This window comes from Agelaius phoeniceus, chromosome 22 (assembly GCF_051311805.1).
Source record: "Agelaius phoeniceus isolate bAgePho1 chromosome 22, bAgePho1.hap1, whole genome shotgun sequence".
In the NCBI taxonomy this organism is placed as follows: Eukaryota; Metazoa; Chordata; class Aves; order Passeriformes; family Icteridae; genus Agelaius; species Agelaius phoeniceus.
This window is the reverse complement of record NC_135286.1, coordinates 4613447-4627087: the sequence shown is the minus strand read 5'-3', so window position 1 is coordinate 4627087 and position 13641 is coordinate 4613447. Positions and strand designations below refer to the sequence as shown.

The following is a 13641-nucleotide window of genomic DNA, read 5'->3' as shown; positions in this document are numbered from 1 at the left end:
CCCTCACCTGTGCTCGGCCCCGCCCCTGGGCCCCGCCCCTTCATCTATGCCAGGCCGGGCAGTGCCCGCTCTCAAAATGGCGGTGGCAGCTTCCCCTCAGCCTCCTCCTATTGGACGGAGCCGGAAGGCGGAGGGACGCGATTGGCTGCGGGCCGGCAGAGCGGCGCTCCCGGATTGGGCGGCAGGCGGCGGCGCGCGGGCCGGCGGGCGGCGGCAGTCCCGGAGCGGCGCCATGTGGAGCGGGCACGGTGCGCGGGGCCGGGGGCCGCGGGGCCCGGGGGGGCCGCTCACCCGGGATGGCGGCAGCGCTGGGGAAGGGGGCTGTGTCCCTGCCACCGCGTCACGGTCCCTCTCTCTCCCCCCTTAGGGAACTTCGATGGCGGGTACGGCAGCATGGGCGGCGCGGGGCTCCCGGGCGGCTACACGCAGTCCCCGGGCGGGTTCGGGTCGCCCGCCGGCGGCCAGGCGGAGAAGAAGCAGGTAGGCCGGGCGGGGGCCGCGGGACGGGCCCGGGGCCGGGCCTGGGTCCGGCTCTGACGGCCCCTCCGGCCCTCGCAGCGGAGCCGCTCGCAGAACATCGTGCCCTGCACCGTGTCGCAGCTGCTGGCGGCCGAGCAGGTCGACGAGACCTTCCGCATCTGCGACGTGGAGATCTCGCAGGTGAGCACCGGGACGGCCCCTTGGGGCATACCCGGGGCCGGCCCGAGTGTGACCCTTCCTCCTCCGCTGCAGGTCACCCTGGTGGGCATCGTGCGGCACGCCGAGAAGGCGCCCACCAACATCCTCTACAAGGTGGACGACATGACAGCAGCCCCCATGGACGTCAGGCAGTGGGTTGATACTGATGTAAGCACTGGATTTGCTATCAGCAGGCTTCTTTAGCGGCTTTGGGGAGCAGCGGGTGGAGAAAAGCTTTTTCTTTTTCTCCTCACTTTGGGGAAAGTTAGTGGAGAATTATACAGTGTTTCGACTGGAAGGAACCTGTAAGGATCGCTGATGAACACCAACTCCCTACTTCCCACAGAGCTTTTTGAATCCAGAACGTGTTGCTTTTCTGGAAAGTATTTTAGGGATAGCATGTCCCTGAAATCCAAAGGAGATGCTGCTGTAGCAGAGGTCACTGGTGGTGTATATGACTGTCTGCCTGTTTAGTATAGCTGAGTTCACCTGAACAGGGAGGGTAATCAGGCAGGAAGTTCAGCTGCCTTACTGCAAGTTTAGCGTGATGTAGGAATGCACATTGTTTGTGCTTGCTGGAGATGAGCCTGCTGTGCTAACTTCCTTATTGTCACAATTGAGAAATGGAAACAGGAAACAGCAAACTTGTTTTTCCCTCTCTGTTAGGAGGCAGGAGGTGAGAATGTTGTGGTACCTCCAGGAACTTATGTTAAAGTAGCTGGTCACCTTCGGTCCTTCCAGGTAAGGTAAGGGTACCTGGGTGTGAGTCTTGTAGGACTTGCAGCACTTCACGTAGCAGGTGTGGTGTAAATACTCAAATAATGGTTGTCTGTGCATGAAGGCAAGGTACAGTTAATCCCCAGCTGGTTAGAGGAGTGACTTTGTTGTCTTTCAAAATCACATCCCTCCCTCACTGCTTGCTTGCTCCCAGTGGGATGGGGGAATCAGAAGGGTCGAAGCAAAAAAACCCCATGAGTTCAGATAAAAGCAGTTTAATAAGTAAAGCAAAACAAGGAATTCATTCCACACTTCCCATGGACAGGAAGGTGTGCCTCTTCCTCCTTCTCTCACCAGTTTTATAACTGAGCATTACACTGGCTGGTCTGGGTTCTCCTGTGGGGCATGGGGGTCCCAGCTGTTTCCCCTCACAGCTCCTTGTCCCCTCCCAGTTTAATACTGGTGGAGCTGTGTGAGAAAGGAGGAAAGCCCTTGGCTCTGTGCAAGGGTTGGTAAGCAATGACTAAAACATCCCTGTGTTACCAACACTGTTTCCAGCACAAGTCCAAAACCAGCCCATGCTACTGTACCCCAGCCAAAAGCAGCACAAGATGTAGGTCAGAAGGTTTTGGATGAGCTGCATGCAGAGAAGTTCTCTCCCCACTGCTGTCCCACACTCCTGGAGGAGATGGCTGGGTTGGCTTTTAGGCATCTTCATGTTCCTGTGCTGTAAATTGTTTTCTTTGTTTTGTGTTTGGCTTTTTTTTTCCCTCTGAAAGAATAAGAAGAGCTTGGTAGCATTTAAGATCATGCCTCTGGAAAATATGAATGAGTTCACCACACACATACTGGAAATTGTCAATGCACACATGATCCTCAGAAAAAATCTCATGGTATGTACAAAGACCCTGATTCCATCGTGGCCTTTGGTGACTGGTGATCTCCCAAAGAGGCACCTCTCACTGGGAAAATTCCCTCATTGTGGGGCTGGAGAGTTTAAAGCTGGGCAACACTGAAGGTGTAACAGGAGTCCTGGCTTCCTTGGAGAGAGATTGAATTGCAATCCACTTCCATGAGAAGCTATTTTTATACACTGGCTTAGAAATAACAGTGAGTCTTTAACTCTGCAGGCTTGGGCAGCCTGGCTAACCACAGCATTTCTATTCTCCTAATTCCAGTCAGCATCAAGAGCGCCACAGTCATTTCCCTCCACTGGGATCAGTGACATGGGGGGCTATGGAGGAGGTGGCAGCCTGCCAGTGAACGGGCTCACGGCGTACCAGAGCCAGGTGGGTGCCAGCAGCTCTTCTGGGAGCACAGCAGAGGCACCAGAGCTCCTCTGATGTCATCTGCTGTCTGGGGTTCTTGCTCATCCAGGTGCTGAACTTGATCAAAAGCTGCCACGTCCCAGAGGGGATGAGTCTACAAGACTTGAAGCTCCAGCTCCACGGTCTGAGTATGTCAACGATCAAGTAAGTGTGTGTAGAAATGAAGGATGCTATGGGAATCCAGGCAGTCCTTCCAGAGGCAGACAGGACAGTGGACAAGCCCTGACACTCACCTGTGAATCAGGGTGGGCGATTCAGGTGGTCCCAGCAGTGCAAGAGCCAGAGCTTTTGAAGATTCACTGCCCTGAGTGAGCTGTTGCCAGTTGCTTTGCTCCTTGTTTTCAAAACAAGCTGTTTGTGTACTGCAGTCCCTCAGTAGCATTTCTCCTGCTCAAAGAGTACCTTGCTCTCTGCACACTGATAAAAATCTAGGAATAGTCTCTTCACTTCTACTCCACTGTCTCTTACAACATCTTCTTGAGGTGTACCAAAGTTGTCATTACCTTCCATGACCTTTTTATGTTCTGTCCCCTCTGGAGCAGGGGACAGAACAGTTCCCCTGTTCAGTACCTGCCCTCTGGTAGGTACTCCCTAGGAAGTGCAGAGTGGTGACTCAGGCAGAGTCTGAGCTTCAGGGGGAGCACATTGCCAGAGCTTTGGAGAAACTCCTGTCACTTACACTGCCCATGGGACAGAGACACCAAGAGCTTCCCTGGGCAGCTGCCAGGAGGGAACTGTGGGGATGGGGTCTGTAAATGAGAATCACCTGGCACAAAGGTGATCACTTACCTCCCTTTGCTAACTAATTGCTAATTAGTTACCAGCTATGGGGTTTTTCTTCAAGGCAAGCTGTGGAGTTCCTCAGCAGCGAGGGACACATCTACTCCACGGTGGATGATGATCACTACAAGTCAACAGATGCTGAGTAAAGTTCCTTCCATCTGATTTTAGTTCCAAGCAAATATTTGTCCATATTTCAAGATACCTTGCTGAGCTCTGTTACATGGAAGGTGACCTTTGCTCTTTGTGGGAAGTCCTGGTTACTGGGTGAATGCCAACTCCTTGGAATTCAAGGATGAGCAGGACATGTGTGATTGTGGTAATTGGACCTGATTCTATGCTGTGACCATGTGACTGAAAGCATAAACAGGCATGGGAAAACTGAACTCCTCAAAGCTTCAGAGCTTTCACTTTGTTTTTGCTCCCTAGAGAGTCCCTGTTAGAAAGAAGAGCCTCTTTATGATTTGTCCTTTATTTCTAGAGCTGTTTCTCCTAACTCAGCTTCCATTCCATTTTCTTCATAAAGTGGGTAGCCAAGAGTAATCTTCCACTGATGTACAGCAATCATGAGAAGATGTTTTTAGTTTTTCGTTTGTGCATTTAAATCTATATTTGTACTAGAGCTGATCTTGTTAACTAGAGCTTTTGAACTTTTCCAATAAAATGTTAACTTGGGGCACCTTGCACCGTGTATGACTCTAGAGGCTTCTCTGCCTGGAAGAAGAAAACTGCTTGACAAAACCTGGGGCTAAAAGCACAGCTCATACTTTCAGTTTAACTATTGTTATTTTTTCCTTAGCTTTTTACTTTTGAAGGCGCAAACTGAAGTGAATATCTGGCCAGTAAGAAATTAAATAATTGTACTACTGAAGAAAACAACATGTATCAGTGTTCCAAATAGGGCCAGAACCAATTCTGCCACCAGAACAGCTGCTCTGCTGTGCAGTTGCTAAATGCCCAGGGCCACGGAGCCTGCTGGAAGAGCAGTGTGTGCACATAGGGCACAGTTCGGTGAGCTCTGGGTGTTCAGAAGCTCCAAGGGTACGATAGAGTTTCTGTTGCCGAGGTCTCATAAAGGCACCTGGCTTTGCAAAGGTGGTTCCTTGTGGGCTCATCCATGGGGCTGGCAGGGACACCCAGGGCCTCTGCTCTGCTCTGCCAGGAGTTGCTGCTGGGGCCCATCCCAGTGTCCTGCTTGGGTTCAGTGGTGCCTCTGCAGCCCCTGGTGCAGCTCTGTGGCTGAATCATGCAGCAGGTGTGTAACAGGTGAGCGCTTGGCTACAGCGTTCAGCATACCCAGAAGCCAAAAGTACTGTAATTTCCTTTTCGTAGGAGGTGTGCCGGTTAGGAAGAAAATCCCTGAGGGTTTTTGGAAGTGAAGATGAGTGGAATTGCTTGCAGTCAGGAGAGCGATTGTGCAATTGGATAAATGGCTGGGGACAGGACTGCGACGGCAGCGGGAGCGGAGCCGGGGCTGCCGGCCCGGAGTGGTCACACAACCCGGGGGGGGACACACGGCCCGGGCGGGACACACGGGCCGGGGCTGCCGGTCCGGGTGGAGCTGGCCGGGGGGGGACACACGGCCCGGGGCTGCCGGTCCAGGGCGGTCCCACAGTCTGGGGTGGGGCTGTCGGTCCCGCTGCCCGGGGCGTTCCCACAGCCCGGGGCAGAGCTGCCGAAATGGGGCGGTCCCAGAGCCCGGGGCGGGCCCTGTCGGAGGTGGGTCCGGCCCGTGCCGGCGCCGCCACCGCCGGTTTCGGGCCGGGCCGCGGGGCCCCGATGTCTCCGCGAACAGCCCCGCCGCGCTTCGGGCCGCTGCAGTTGGCGCTGGCGGCGGCGGGAACGGCGGCGGCCACCCTGGACCTGTTCATGGACGGCTGGGTGGCGGCGCAGTACGCGCGGCGCGGCCACCCCGGCTGGGCCGCGCTGTCGCTGGCGGTGCTCGCCGCCGCCTCAGCCGCCGCCCAGGCCTGCAGCTGGCTCTGGCTGCGCTCCGACCCGCCCGCCCTGCGCCCCGCCGTGCCCGTGCTGCTGCTCGCCGCCCTGCACCTCCTACAGCTCGGCTTCTTCTTTAGGTACGGCAGCCCCGCACCGAGTTCACCGAGTTTCCCGCCCGCCGCGGTCCGCGCTCCGCCCCGGCCCTTCCCGGGATGGGGGCGAGCGGTGCCTCGGCTGTCGGCAGGGCCAGGAGGCTCCAGCACAGAGCGGTTCGGCCCAGCCCGGGCCGGAGCCGGATGAAGAGAGTGGTGGGAGCGAGGGAAGTTTCCCTCGGGCTCTGCTCTGTGTCCCGGGGCTGCTGCCGCTGCCCTCCGGACAAACGGAGCAGCGCCCCGAAACCTCCTCATGGCCTCGGGGCTCCCCCGGCACTTGAGGGGAGCAGCGAGGCCGAGCCGGGAGAAGGGAATAATCCAGGGAGATCGATGCTCAGTTTTTTATACTTGCATCGTGTGGCTGCTGTGGTGTGTGGTTTGGGCAGGGGGAAGGAAAGGTTTGGACACAATTCAGTGGGGTTTGATGTCCTGTCAGGAGTTTGCTGAGCTGTCAGGGCAGCGTGGGGACCAAGGTGTGCCTTGCGTGGCCCCTCATCACCAGCTGGTCCCACACAGGTGTCTCTATGCTCTGAAGGTGGGCTGGAGGATGTGCTGGGCCAAGGCAGAGGAGGAGGATGAGCGGAGACACATGGCCTTCATCTCCCACGACATCAGCATGCTGCGTCTCTTCGAGACCTTCCTGGAGAACACCCCGCAGCTCACCCTGCTCCTCTACATTATCCTGCGGACAAACAAGGCTGAGCTCTCCCAGGGTGAGCGGCTGGGGCCAAGGGAGGGAGATATCAGAGAGGCTGTCCAGGGGCTGAAGGACCCAGCAAGCCCCTTGTGTCATTCTGCTCCCGTGTCACTCCCTCCTTTGACATGTCACGCTATAGGGTGGACCCCTGTCCTGCACTCACATGCCCCAATGGACCATGCTGGGCTTGGGGTGGGGGTTGAAGCTGTGGGACCGCTGTGGTCATTCTCTTATGTGCCCCGGGAGAGGCTGAGGGTGAGGTAAGGAATCAGGCACCTTCTGGGGAGTAGGGAGGTGCTGATGTTGGTATGGGTGAAGCACTCACTGCGCAGGGGCTGTGGTGCCCTTCCCAGGGTGGGGAGCAGGTATCACTGCAGGGAAATGGGGAGCCCAGCAACGTGGGAGCCAGCACTCAGCTGCCTGTGTGGGCTGAGGGCTTCCATGCCTGGGAGATGGGTTCTGCAGTGCTGTTCAATCCCAGCACTTCTTCCTCATCTTCTGAGCAAGGCCAGGCACCAGCCTCCTTGTCCTCAGGGAGGGCAGAATGCCAGGGGAGAGATGCAGGTGCTGATGCTCTGACCCTGACAGCAGCTGCTTTGTGGGCTGGGGGAAAACTCATTTTAGCAGTGGTGGGCAGGGAGAGGTTTGAGCCAGGCTGGGCCACCCCTTGGTCCCCCCTCAGCATTTTCACTGTGGTGGTGTTCACAGGGGTCCTGGGAAGAGCTGAGACCCTTGAATCCATGTTTCAGAAGGCTGATTTATTATTTTATGATATATATTATATTAAAAGAAAATTATATACTAAAACTATACTAAGAGAATAGAAGAAAGGATTTCATCAGAAGGCTAGCAAGGAATAGAAAGGAATGGAACGATAATAAAATCTTGTGACTGACCAGAGAGTCCAGACAGCTGGATTTTGATTGGTCATTAATTAAAAACAACCACATGAGACCAATCAAAGATGCAGCTGTTGCATTCCACAGCAGTGGATAATTGTTGTTTACATTTTTCTGAGGCCTCTCAGCTTCTTAGGAGAGAAGATCCGAGCAAAGGATTTTTCAGAAAATATGCCTGTGACATTTTCACCTGTGTGTTTGCAGGCCTGGGCATGGGCACGGCGTTCCTGTGTGTGTCCTGGTCTCTGCTGGATTACCACCAGTCCCTGCGCTCCTTCCTGCAGGACAAGTACGAGCTGAGCCTGGGCTCCTCCATCATTTACTTCCTCTGGAACCTCTTCCTCATCTGCCCCCGCATCCTGGCGCTGGCGCTCTTCGCGCTGCTCTGGCCCTACGGCGTGGCTGTCCACTTCTCCCTGGTGTGGCTGGCCCTGTTCCTCTGGGTCAGCCTGCAGGGCACAGACTTCATGGAGTCACCCGGCCCCGAGCAGCTTTACCGGGCCATGGTGGCCGTGATCCTGTACTTCAGCTGGTTCAATGTGGCGCGGGGGAGGACGCTGCACCGCAGCATCATCTACCACGGCTTCATGCTGGTGGACAGCACCCTGCTGGGCCTGGCCTGGCTCTGGGGCCGGGCTCCCGGGGAGGAGGAGCACTCATACCTCATCCCCGTGCTCTCTGCAGCCCTGCCCTGCTACCTGCTGGGGCTGGGGCTGAGGGTCACCTACTACAAGTGGCTGCACCCCAACGTGCTGGTGCAGCAGGAAGGCAGATACGACGAGGTGGATGCCACTGGAGGCGGTGATGGGGTGGAGTTTCGCTCGTTTTTGGAGCCGGACCTGGTGAACAGGCGGATGCAGTGGCTGGCCCAGACCCACTTCTCCTTGTCCCAGCCAGCACAGGAGCATTTCCAGAATGGGGCTGCTGCTGTGGAGTCTGCTGTCTGAGGGCAGCTCCTCTAAAGGGACATGAGGGGAGAGGTAGACTTCTTGGTGTGCCCCTGGTTGTGCCCCCCAGGCTGTTGTTTTGGACAGCTGGAGGGAGCTGGCAGAAACCAGGGGTGCTGTGCAAACACCCAGTGAGTCCCATGGCACTCAGCATGGCTCCCATGGCTGTACCCTCAGGGAAAGCCACAGTGTGGGGAGTCCAGCACATTGCAGCATATGGCTGCACTGCTCTGTCAACTTTTCTTGTTATTTATTTGTAGCTTTTTCAAAAAAGAAAAATGAAAACAAGAGCACTGGTTTATTTTCTCTGTGCCTGCTGCTGCCACTGCTCTGCTAGGATATGGGTGGTGGGGCAGGGAGGATCTGTTTCCTCCATGGTTGTGGCTATCTGACCTTTCTGTTTCCAGTCAGGTTTTTCCTCCTTGCATTAGTTTAGGTGTTAAGGTCAAAGCTCACCTGTTATCAGTGTGTTCAGGGAGGGATGGGGAGGGAGGCCTGTGCTGGGAGGAGTGGCTGCAGGGTGGCGCAGGGCTTGGACACCTCATTCCATTCCCACCACCACAGCCTGGGCAGGGCTCCCAAGGCCACAGCATTGCTCAGCCATTGGTGGCTGTTGGTGTGGTCAGTGTGTGCCAGCTCCTGGGCACAGACACCCAGCACTCCCCAGGTGGGGCTGCCTCCACCCAGCCCCTGCCCTTTGCTGTTGCCCAGCTGGCAGCTGTGGCACATCCTGGCTGCTCACAGCGCTGACCTTTGGCTCCTTCCCCTCACCTCCATCTCATCCCTCCCAGCAGCCCATCCCAGGAGGCAATTCCATACCAGGGAAGGCATCTGGATGCAGCTGGAGGAGCAGCTGAATTGCTGTTTCACAGCTGCTCCTGTGAGCAGCTCAGCCTGCCCAAGGCCAGCAGCACAGGGTAGGAGAGGGGTGTTGCCTTGTGCAAAAGAAAATGGGAAGGGAGTGTTTTGTGCAGGAAAACATTCAGCAGGAAAACACCTCAGCAGGGCCCAGGAGCAGGTCCCTGCCCCACTGGCTCCCCAGGATTCCCCAGGATCATGGGGGCTCTGGTGGCTGCACTGTGACCTGTGGCACCCCAAATGCTCCTGGTGCTGCCAGGCCTGCTTTGAGCTGTCACAGGGGCAGAGAACAGGCTGAAGCAGTGACTATAGAAAATAAAGACTTTATTACTTTTTCCAGTTCACAGGACAGTTCCCATTACAGACCATGAACAGGCAAAGGCCCCACAGCCAGCAGCACCTGAGATCACCCCTCATAGCAGAGCAACAGAGGTGCTGTGGGCTCCAGGGGTCCTGCTGCTTCCCACCAGTGCCAGCACAGAATCTCCCCAAGGGCTGTTGGAGGCAACAACTATTAGTGGATCAGGTGGTTTTTAAAGCCTCTGTGGCTGTGTTGAAGCTGAAGGGGAAGCCAGCAGCACCCAGGTAAGCTCAGGTGCTCTGGGCCTGCAGGCTGACTGTCCTTCAGGTGTTCAGGTTTGCTCTCCCATTACCCCTGACCTGACTGTAGCTGAACTGGTGACAGAGACAGGAGAAAATCAATGCTTGGACAGAGATGCTGTTCTTGCCTCAAAAGAGACAGGAAAAGGCTTAAATTCAGCCAGTAGAAGAAAAAATAAAATAGCCAGGTCACCCCTTTATTAACAAACACAGAAATGTACCATCAACCTCCTGTTATAAAAGTACTTTACATACATTCAAGGAAACATCATATAAATACCAGTATGAAATGTCAGTGGCTGCGAGTTCCACGCTCGGCTAAAATTTTACCAACATCTTAAAATTTCCTTAAAACATTTGAAGTAAACAAACACAAAGCACAGCCAGCTGCCAGGCAGCTCAGGCCTGCAGGTGCAGCACCTGCTGCCAGTGCCTGGGGAAACCCAGCCCCTCTCCAGCACAGCTCTGCTTCCCACGGGAGCAAAGCTCGTGGGCTGCTCGGCCCTGCCGGTGGTGGGAGGTTAAGGCACAGGTTTTAATCCCAAATTCAGCCAGCTGGAGTATGAGATATGCTGCCAACAGGCTGCTGCACAGGCTGGGACAGCTCTGCTTACAGGAGACCTTTGGATGGGCTGAGGGATGTTCAGCATCAGCACACACTCTTCTGTGACTGAGTCCTGATCCTCTGGTGACATTTCCAGCCCTGGCAGCTGCTCCTCACCACAGCTCTGGCACTTCCCAGGGGCCCAGAGGAACTGGACTCTATGGGCCCAGCAGTAGGGGAGCTGGAGCTGCCTCAGCTGCCTTGAACAGGTGCAGACAGAGAACACCCCTGGGTGCTGCTCCCCTTTCCCAACCCACTGCTGAGCACTCCCAGCACAGCCTGTTTGCTCCCTGGGTTCCCTGTTTGTTCCTCACCCTCTGCTGAGCTGCCCAGTGACACCCACAGCAGACTCCTCAGACTTTGCTCATGGATGAGCAGCTCCCACACAGACAACATGTTCCTGCTGCAGAGCTCCTGGGGAAATACACAGACCCAGTATCCACCTGGGATGCCAACACCTGGCCAGGAGCTGAATGGAAAGCAGATCACTCCTGACTCCAGTGACCACCCTGGAGAAAGAGAATCGCCTTTGATTCCAATTTAATTAATCTAAAAAACCCAAAAACAAACCCAAAGGGAAAGTGGAGCTGGTACCATGTGAAATAAAGCTCCCAGGTGCAGTCCCTGAGCACGAGGTATCCAAACTCCTGGCTCTAGGCACCTTCTGCCCCTTGGTCACTGGAGCTGGCCCAGGATGCTCCCAGGGCACAGCAGAGTCTGTGCAGAGCTGGCCCAGCAGCTCCCCCTGCACTGATGGAAATGAACCCTCAGTAATTAAAGCCATGAAAGGAATGCAGCAAACACACCCTGCCTGTAAGGGCACAGCAAAGGGGTCAGTGTCCTCCCTGCAGTGCCAGACTTTCAGCCCAGTCTGCCAGTGGCTGATGTGGGGCTGATGACCATGATCTGGTGGGGTCACAGGTCTGGCTCTGCAGGAGCAGCAGCAGGTTCTGGGCACAGCACACTCCTGTCCTCAGGGCTGATCTGGTGCCATCAGGGTACATGGGGGAGACCCCCAAACACAGCCTGAGTTGGCACAAAAGCAGCCCCTGTGCCAGCCCCAGTCCTTGCTGGCTGTTCTGGCCAGGGCAGCTGCAGGTCACTGACTCCAGCCTCTGTTCTGAGACAGTTGCAGAAAAACCAGCATCACCATCCCTCCCAAGTGCTCCATGCTGCCAAGTCACAGTGTCTTAGAAAATTAAGTCCCTCTTAACAAGGCATTTGTTTGTCACTATGTAGTTAGGCTAATGCAAAGAATATAAGAAAATTGAATCTGATTCTACTAAAAGGAACTTACAAATAGGATCAGGAACACAGAGGTGAAGGTTATACCATAGCCAGAGTCTTCTCTGCAACATTCATGAGGATTTAGGAATTAGATTATTCCTAGTCCAGGTGAGGACTCAGTTCACATCTGAGCAGTCTGCACCAGTCTGCTGTAGCTGATGTTCACAGGCAATTTCATTTTTCTTTGCATGGAAAATCTGTGGGATCTACAGTCCAAAGGCTGAAATCCAGTGATCTCCTGCTGGCTAAAAGGGCTTCTGCACACATGGACTAGAAGCCACTGGGATCAATTCAGAACACCAATACTTGCCTCTACAAGGAACCACATATTCCAGAAGCATTCCCTTACCTTTATATTTTCCAGTAATCCCACACTGAGGAAATAACATAAGGACATTGTAATAAATTAACTGTTTTGAACACCCAGGGAAGGAGAGAGGACACATTTTACAGCAATAGAGGTATTTTTGACATTTTCATTAATATTTCCTATGAAAAAAAAACCCATAGCTCTTCGGCTTTGCAAAACAAGGGAGGTTTAAGCTCTGCCATCAGCGTTTTCCTATAAAAATAAATTTTTGTGTTTACTTGGGTTCTACAACTAAGCTGAATAGAAAGAAGAAGGCTCTTACACATAAATCTGCTGTTTGATGGCCCCTCCCTCTGGAGGCCAGAGGCATTCAGCTGGCTCTGTAAGTCCCTTCTGCAGACAAGCTCGAGCTCTGCTGAGTCCAGGGCTTCTTCACAGGACACCTTGGACTTGGCAGGGCTGCTGCTCCCAAGGAACACCTGCTGTCATATTCCACTGTACAGTTTGCATTAGGTATGTTTTCTTCATCAAGCTGAAAGGTGAGTCCCCAAACACGTGAGATTTCTGTCCCCCCAGAAATGGAGAGGGCTGGCGGGAGCTGCAGGCGCGTCTTTGCTCCAGCTTCTTACAGGAAGTCCAACTCGAGGGCTTGGTGAAGGGACACGAGGTCAGCGTGATTTGTGATCCTCCAGAATGGCATGTTGTGCTGTAAGGAGAGAGGACAGCCAGGTTTATGCAGGGATTCCCAGCTGAGCTGGAAGCAGGCTGGGTGGAGCTGCAGGGCTGTGCAGTGTGGTGGCTCTGAGCTCACCACTCTCAGGACAGGCCTCAGCCGTGTGCACATCTGTATCTGGAGCCCATCTTATGTGCACAGCTGTGTGTGACAGGCACCAGCACTGACTGTCAGCTGCTCACAATGGAAACCTTGGCTGGGAGCTGCTGCTGCAGCCAGGAATGCCTGTCCAGGGCTGACAGCTCTGGCACATGTGTGTGAAGCCTGCAGAGTCAAGGTCCTGACAGTCATCTTTGCACTTCACTACTAATGAGCACAACTGAACAACTCATCCAGGCCTGTCCAAACTGATCAATCTCTCTGCTCCTTGTTTGTAATCAGCCTAATGGCAGGTGCTGCATTGACCTGCTGCTGTTCCTGAGCCCTGACTCCTCCAAGCTCCTGAGAAACTGCAATATCCTGATAGCCACAGGCTGTGATCAGCATACAGAACCACAGAATCATCAAGGGTGGAAGGGACATCCAAGATTGTCACCATGGTATTTTCTGAAAAATCCTCTTAACCCAGGATTTTCTCCTGGGAAGCTGAGAGGCCTCAGAAAAGAATGAAAACAATAATTATCTGATTGCTTGGGAATGTGGTCTGGAGATCATTTAGGTGCATCTTTGATTGGTTCCATGTGAATTGTTTTTAATTAATGACCAATCACCATCAGCTGTGTCAGACTCTGAGCAATCAGTCAAGCTTTCATGATCATTCTTGTTAAGCCTTCTGATGTATCCCTCCTCTTTCTTTAGTATAGTTCTAGTATATAATTTCATAATATATGACATGATAACTGTGATGTGATATGATGTGATATGATGTGATATGATATATCAGCCTTCTGAGAAATTCTGATCTCTCACCTCGTCCTGGGGACCTCACAACACCACACAAGATGACTGACTCCAAGCTTTCAACATGCTACATCCAGCATGCTACACTAAGACACTGCTGACAGGGACAGTGTCATATGCAATCCTAAGCAACAGTAAAAGAGAAACTTTAAACATGCAGGAGCCAGAAAACTGCCCATCTTAACACAAACACAATGGAAGATCTCTTGCATC

At 54.0% G+C, this 13641-nt stretch overlaps 3 protein-coding genes across 12 annotated transcripts in view; 2 read left to right on the top strand and 1 right to left on the bottom strand.

Annotated features, from left to right (window-relative positions):
- The first annotated feature begins 39 nt into the window (after positions 1–39).
- Positions 40–4179, top strand: RPA2 (replication protein A2). Its single transcript, XM_054648327.2, has 9 exons — positions 40–248; positions 368–480; positions 559–660; positions 733–846; positions 1345–1419; positions 2175–2288; positions 2574–2684; positions 2773–2867; positions 3568–4179. Exons 1-9 carry the CDS (start codon positions 47–49, stop codon positions 3650–3652), a joined length of 1011 nt encoding a protein of 336 aa, XP_054504302.2. The 5' UTR covers positions 40–46; the 3' UTR covers positions 3653–4179.
- Positions 4180–5205: 1026 nt separating this feature from the next.
- On the top strand, positions 5206–8442 carry XKR8 (XK related 8). Its single transcript, XM_054648272.2, has 3 exons — positions 5206–5578; positions 6110–6306; positions 7394–8442. Exons 1-3 carry the CDS (start codon positions 5283–5285, stop codon positions 8134–8136), a joined length of 1236 nt encoding a protein of 411 aa, XP_054504247.2. The 5' UTR covers positions 5206–5282; the 3' UTR covers positions 8137–8442.
- An 859-nt stretch (positions 8443–9301) lies between these two features.
- EYA3 (EYA transcriptional coactivator and phosphatase 3) overlaps positions 9302–13641 on the bottom strand; it is a 42475-nt gene continuing 38135 nt past the window's right edge. For all 10 annotated transcript variants that reach the window (XM_077189450.1, XM_054648455.2, XM_054648454.2 and 7 more), the window contains one exon: positions 9302–12501. In XM_077189450.1, the coding sequence (XP_077045565.1) occupies positions 12421–12501 (81 nt within the window). In that variant the 3' untranslated portion in view covers positions 9302–12420. The remainder of the gene's footprint in view (positions 12502–13641) is intronic.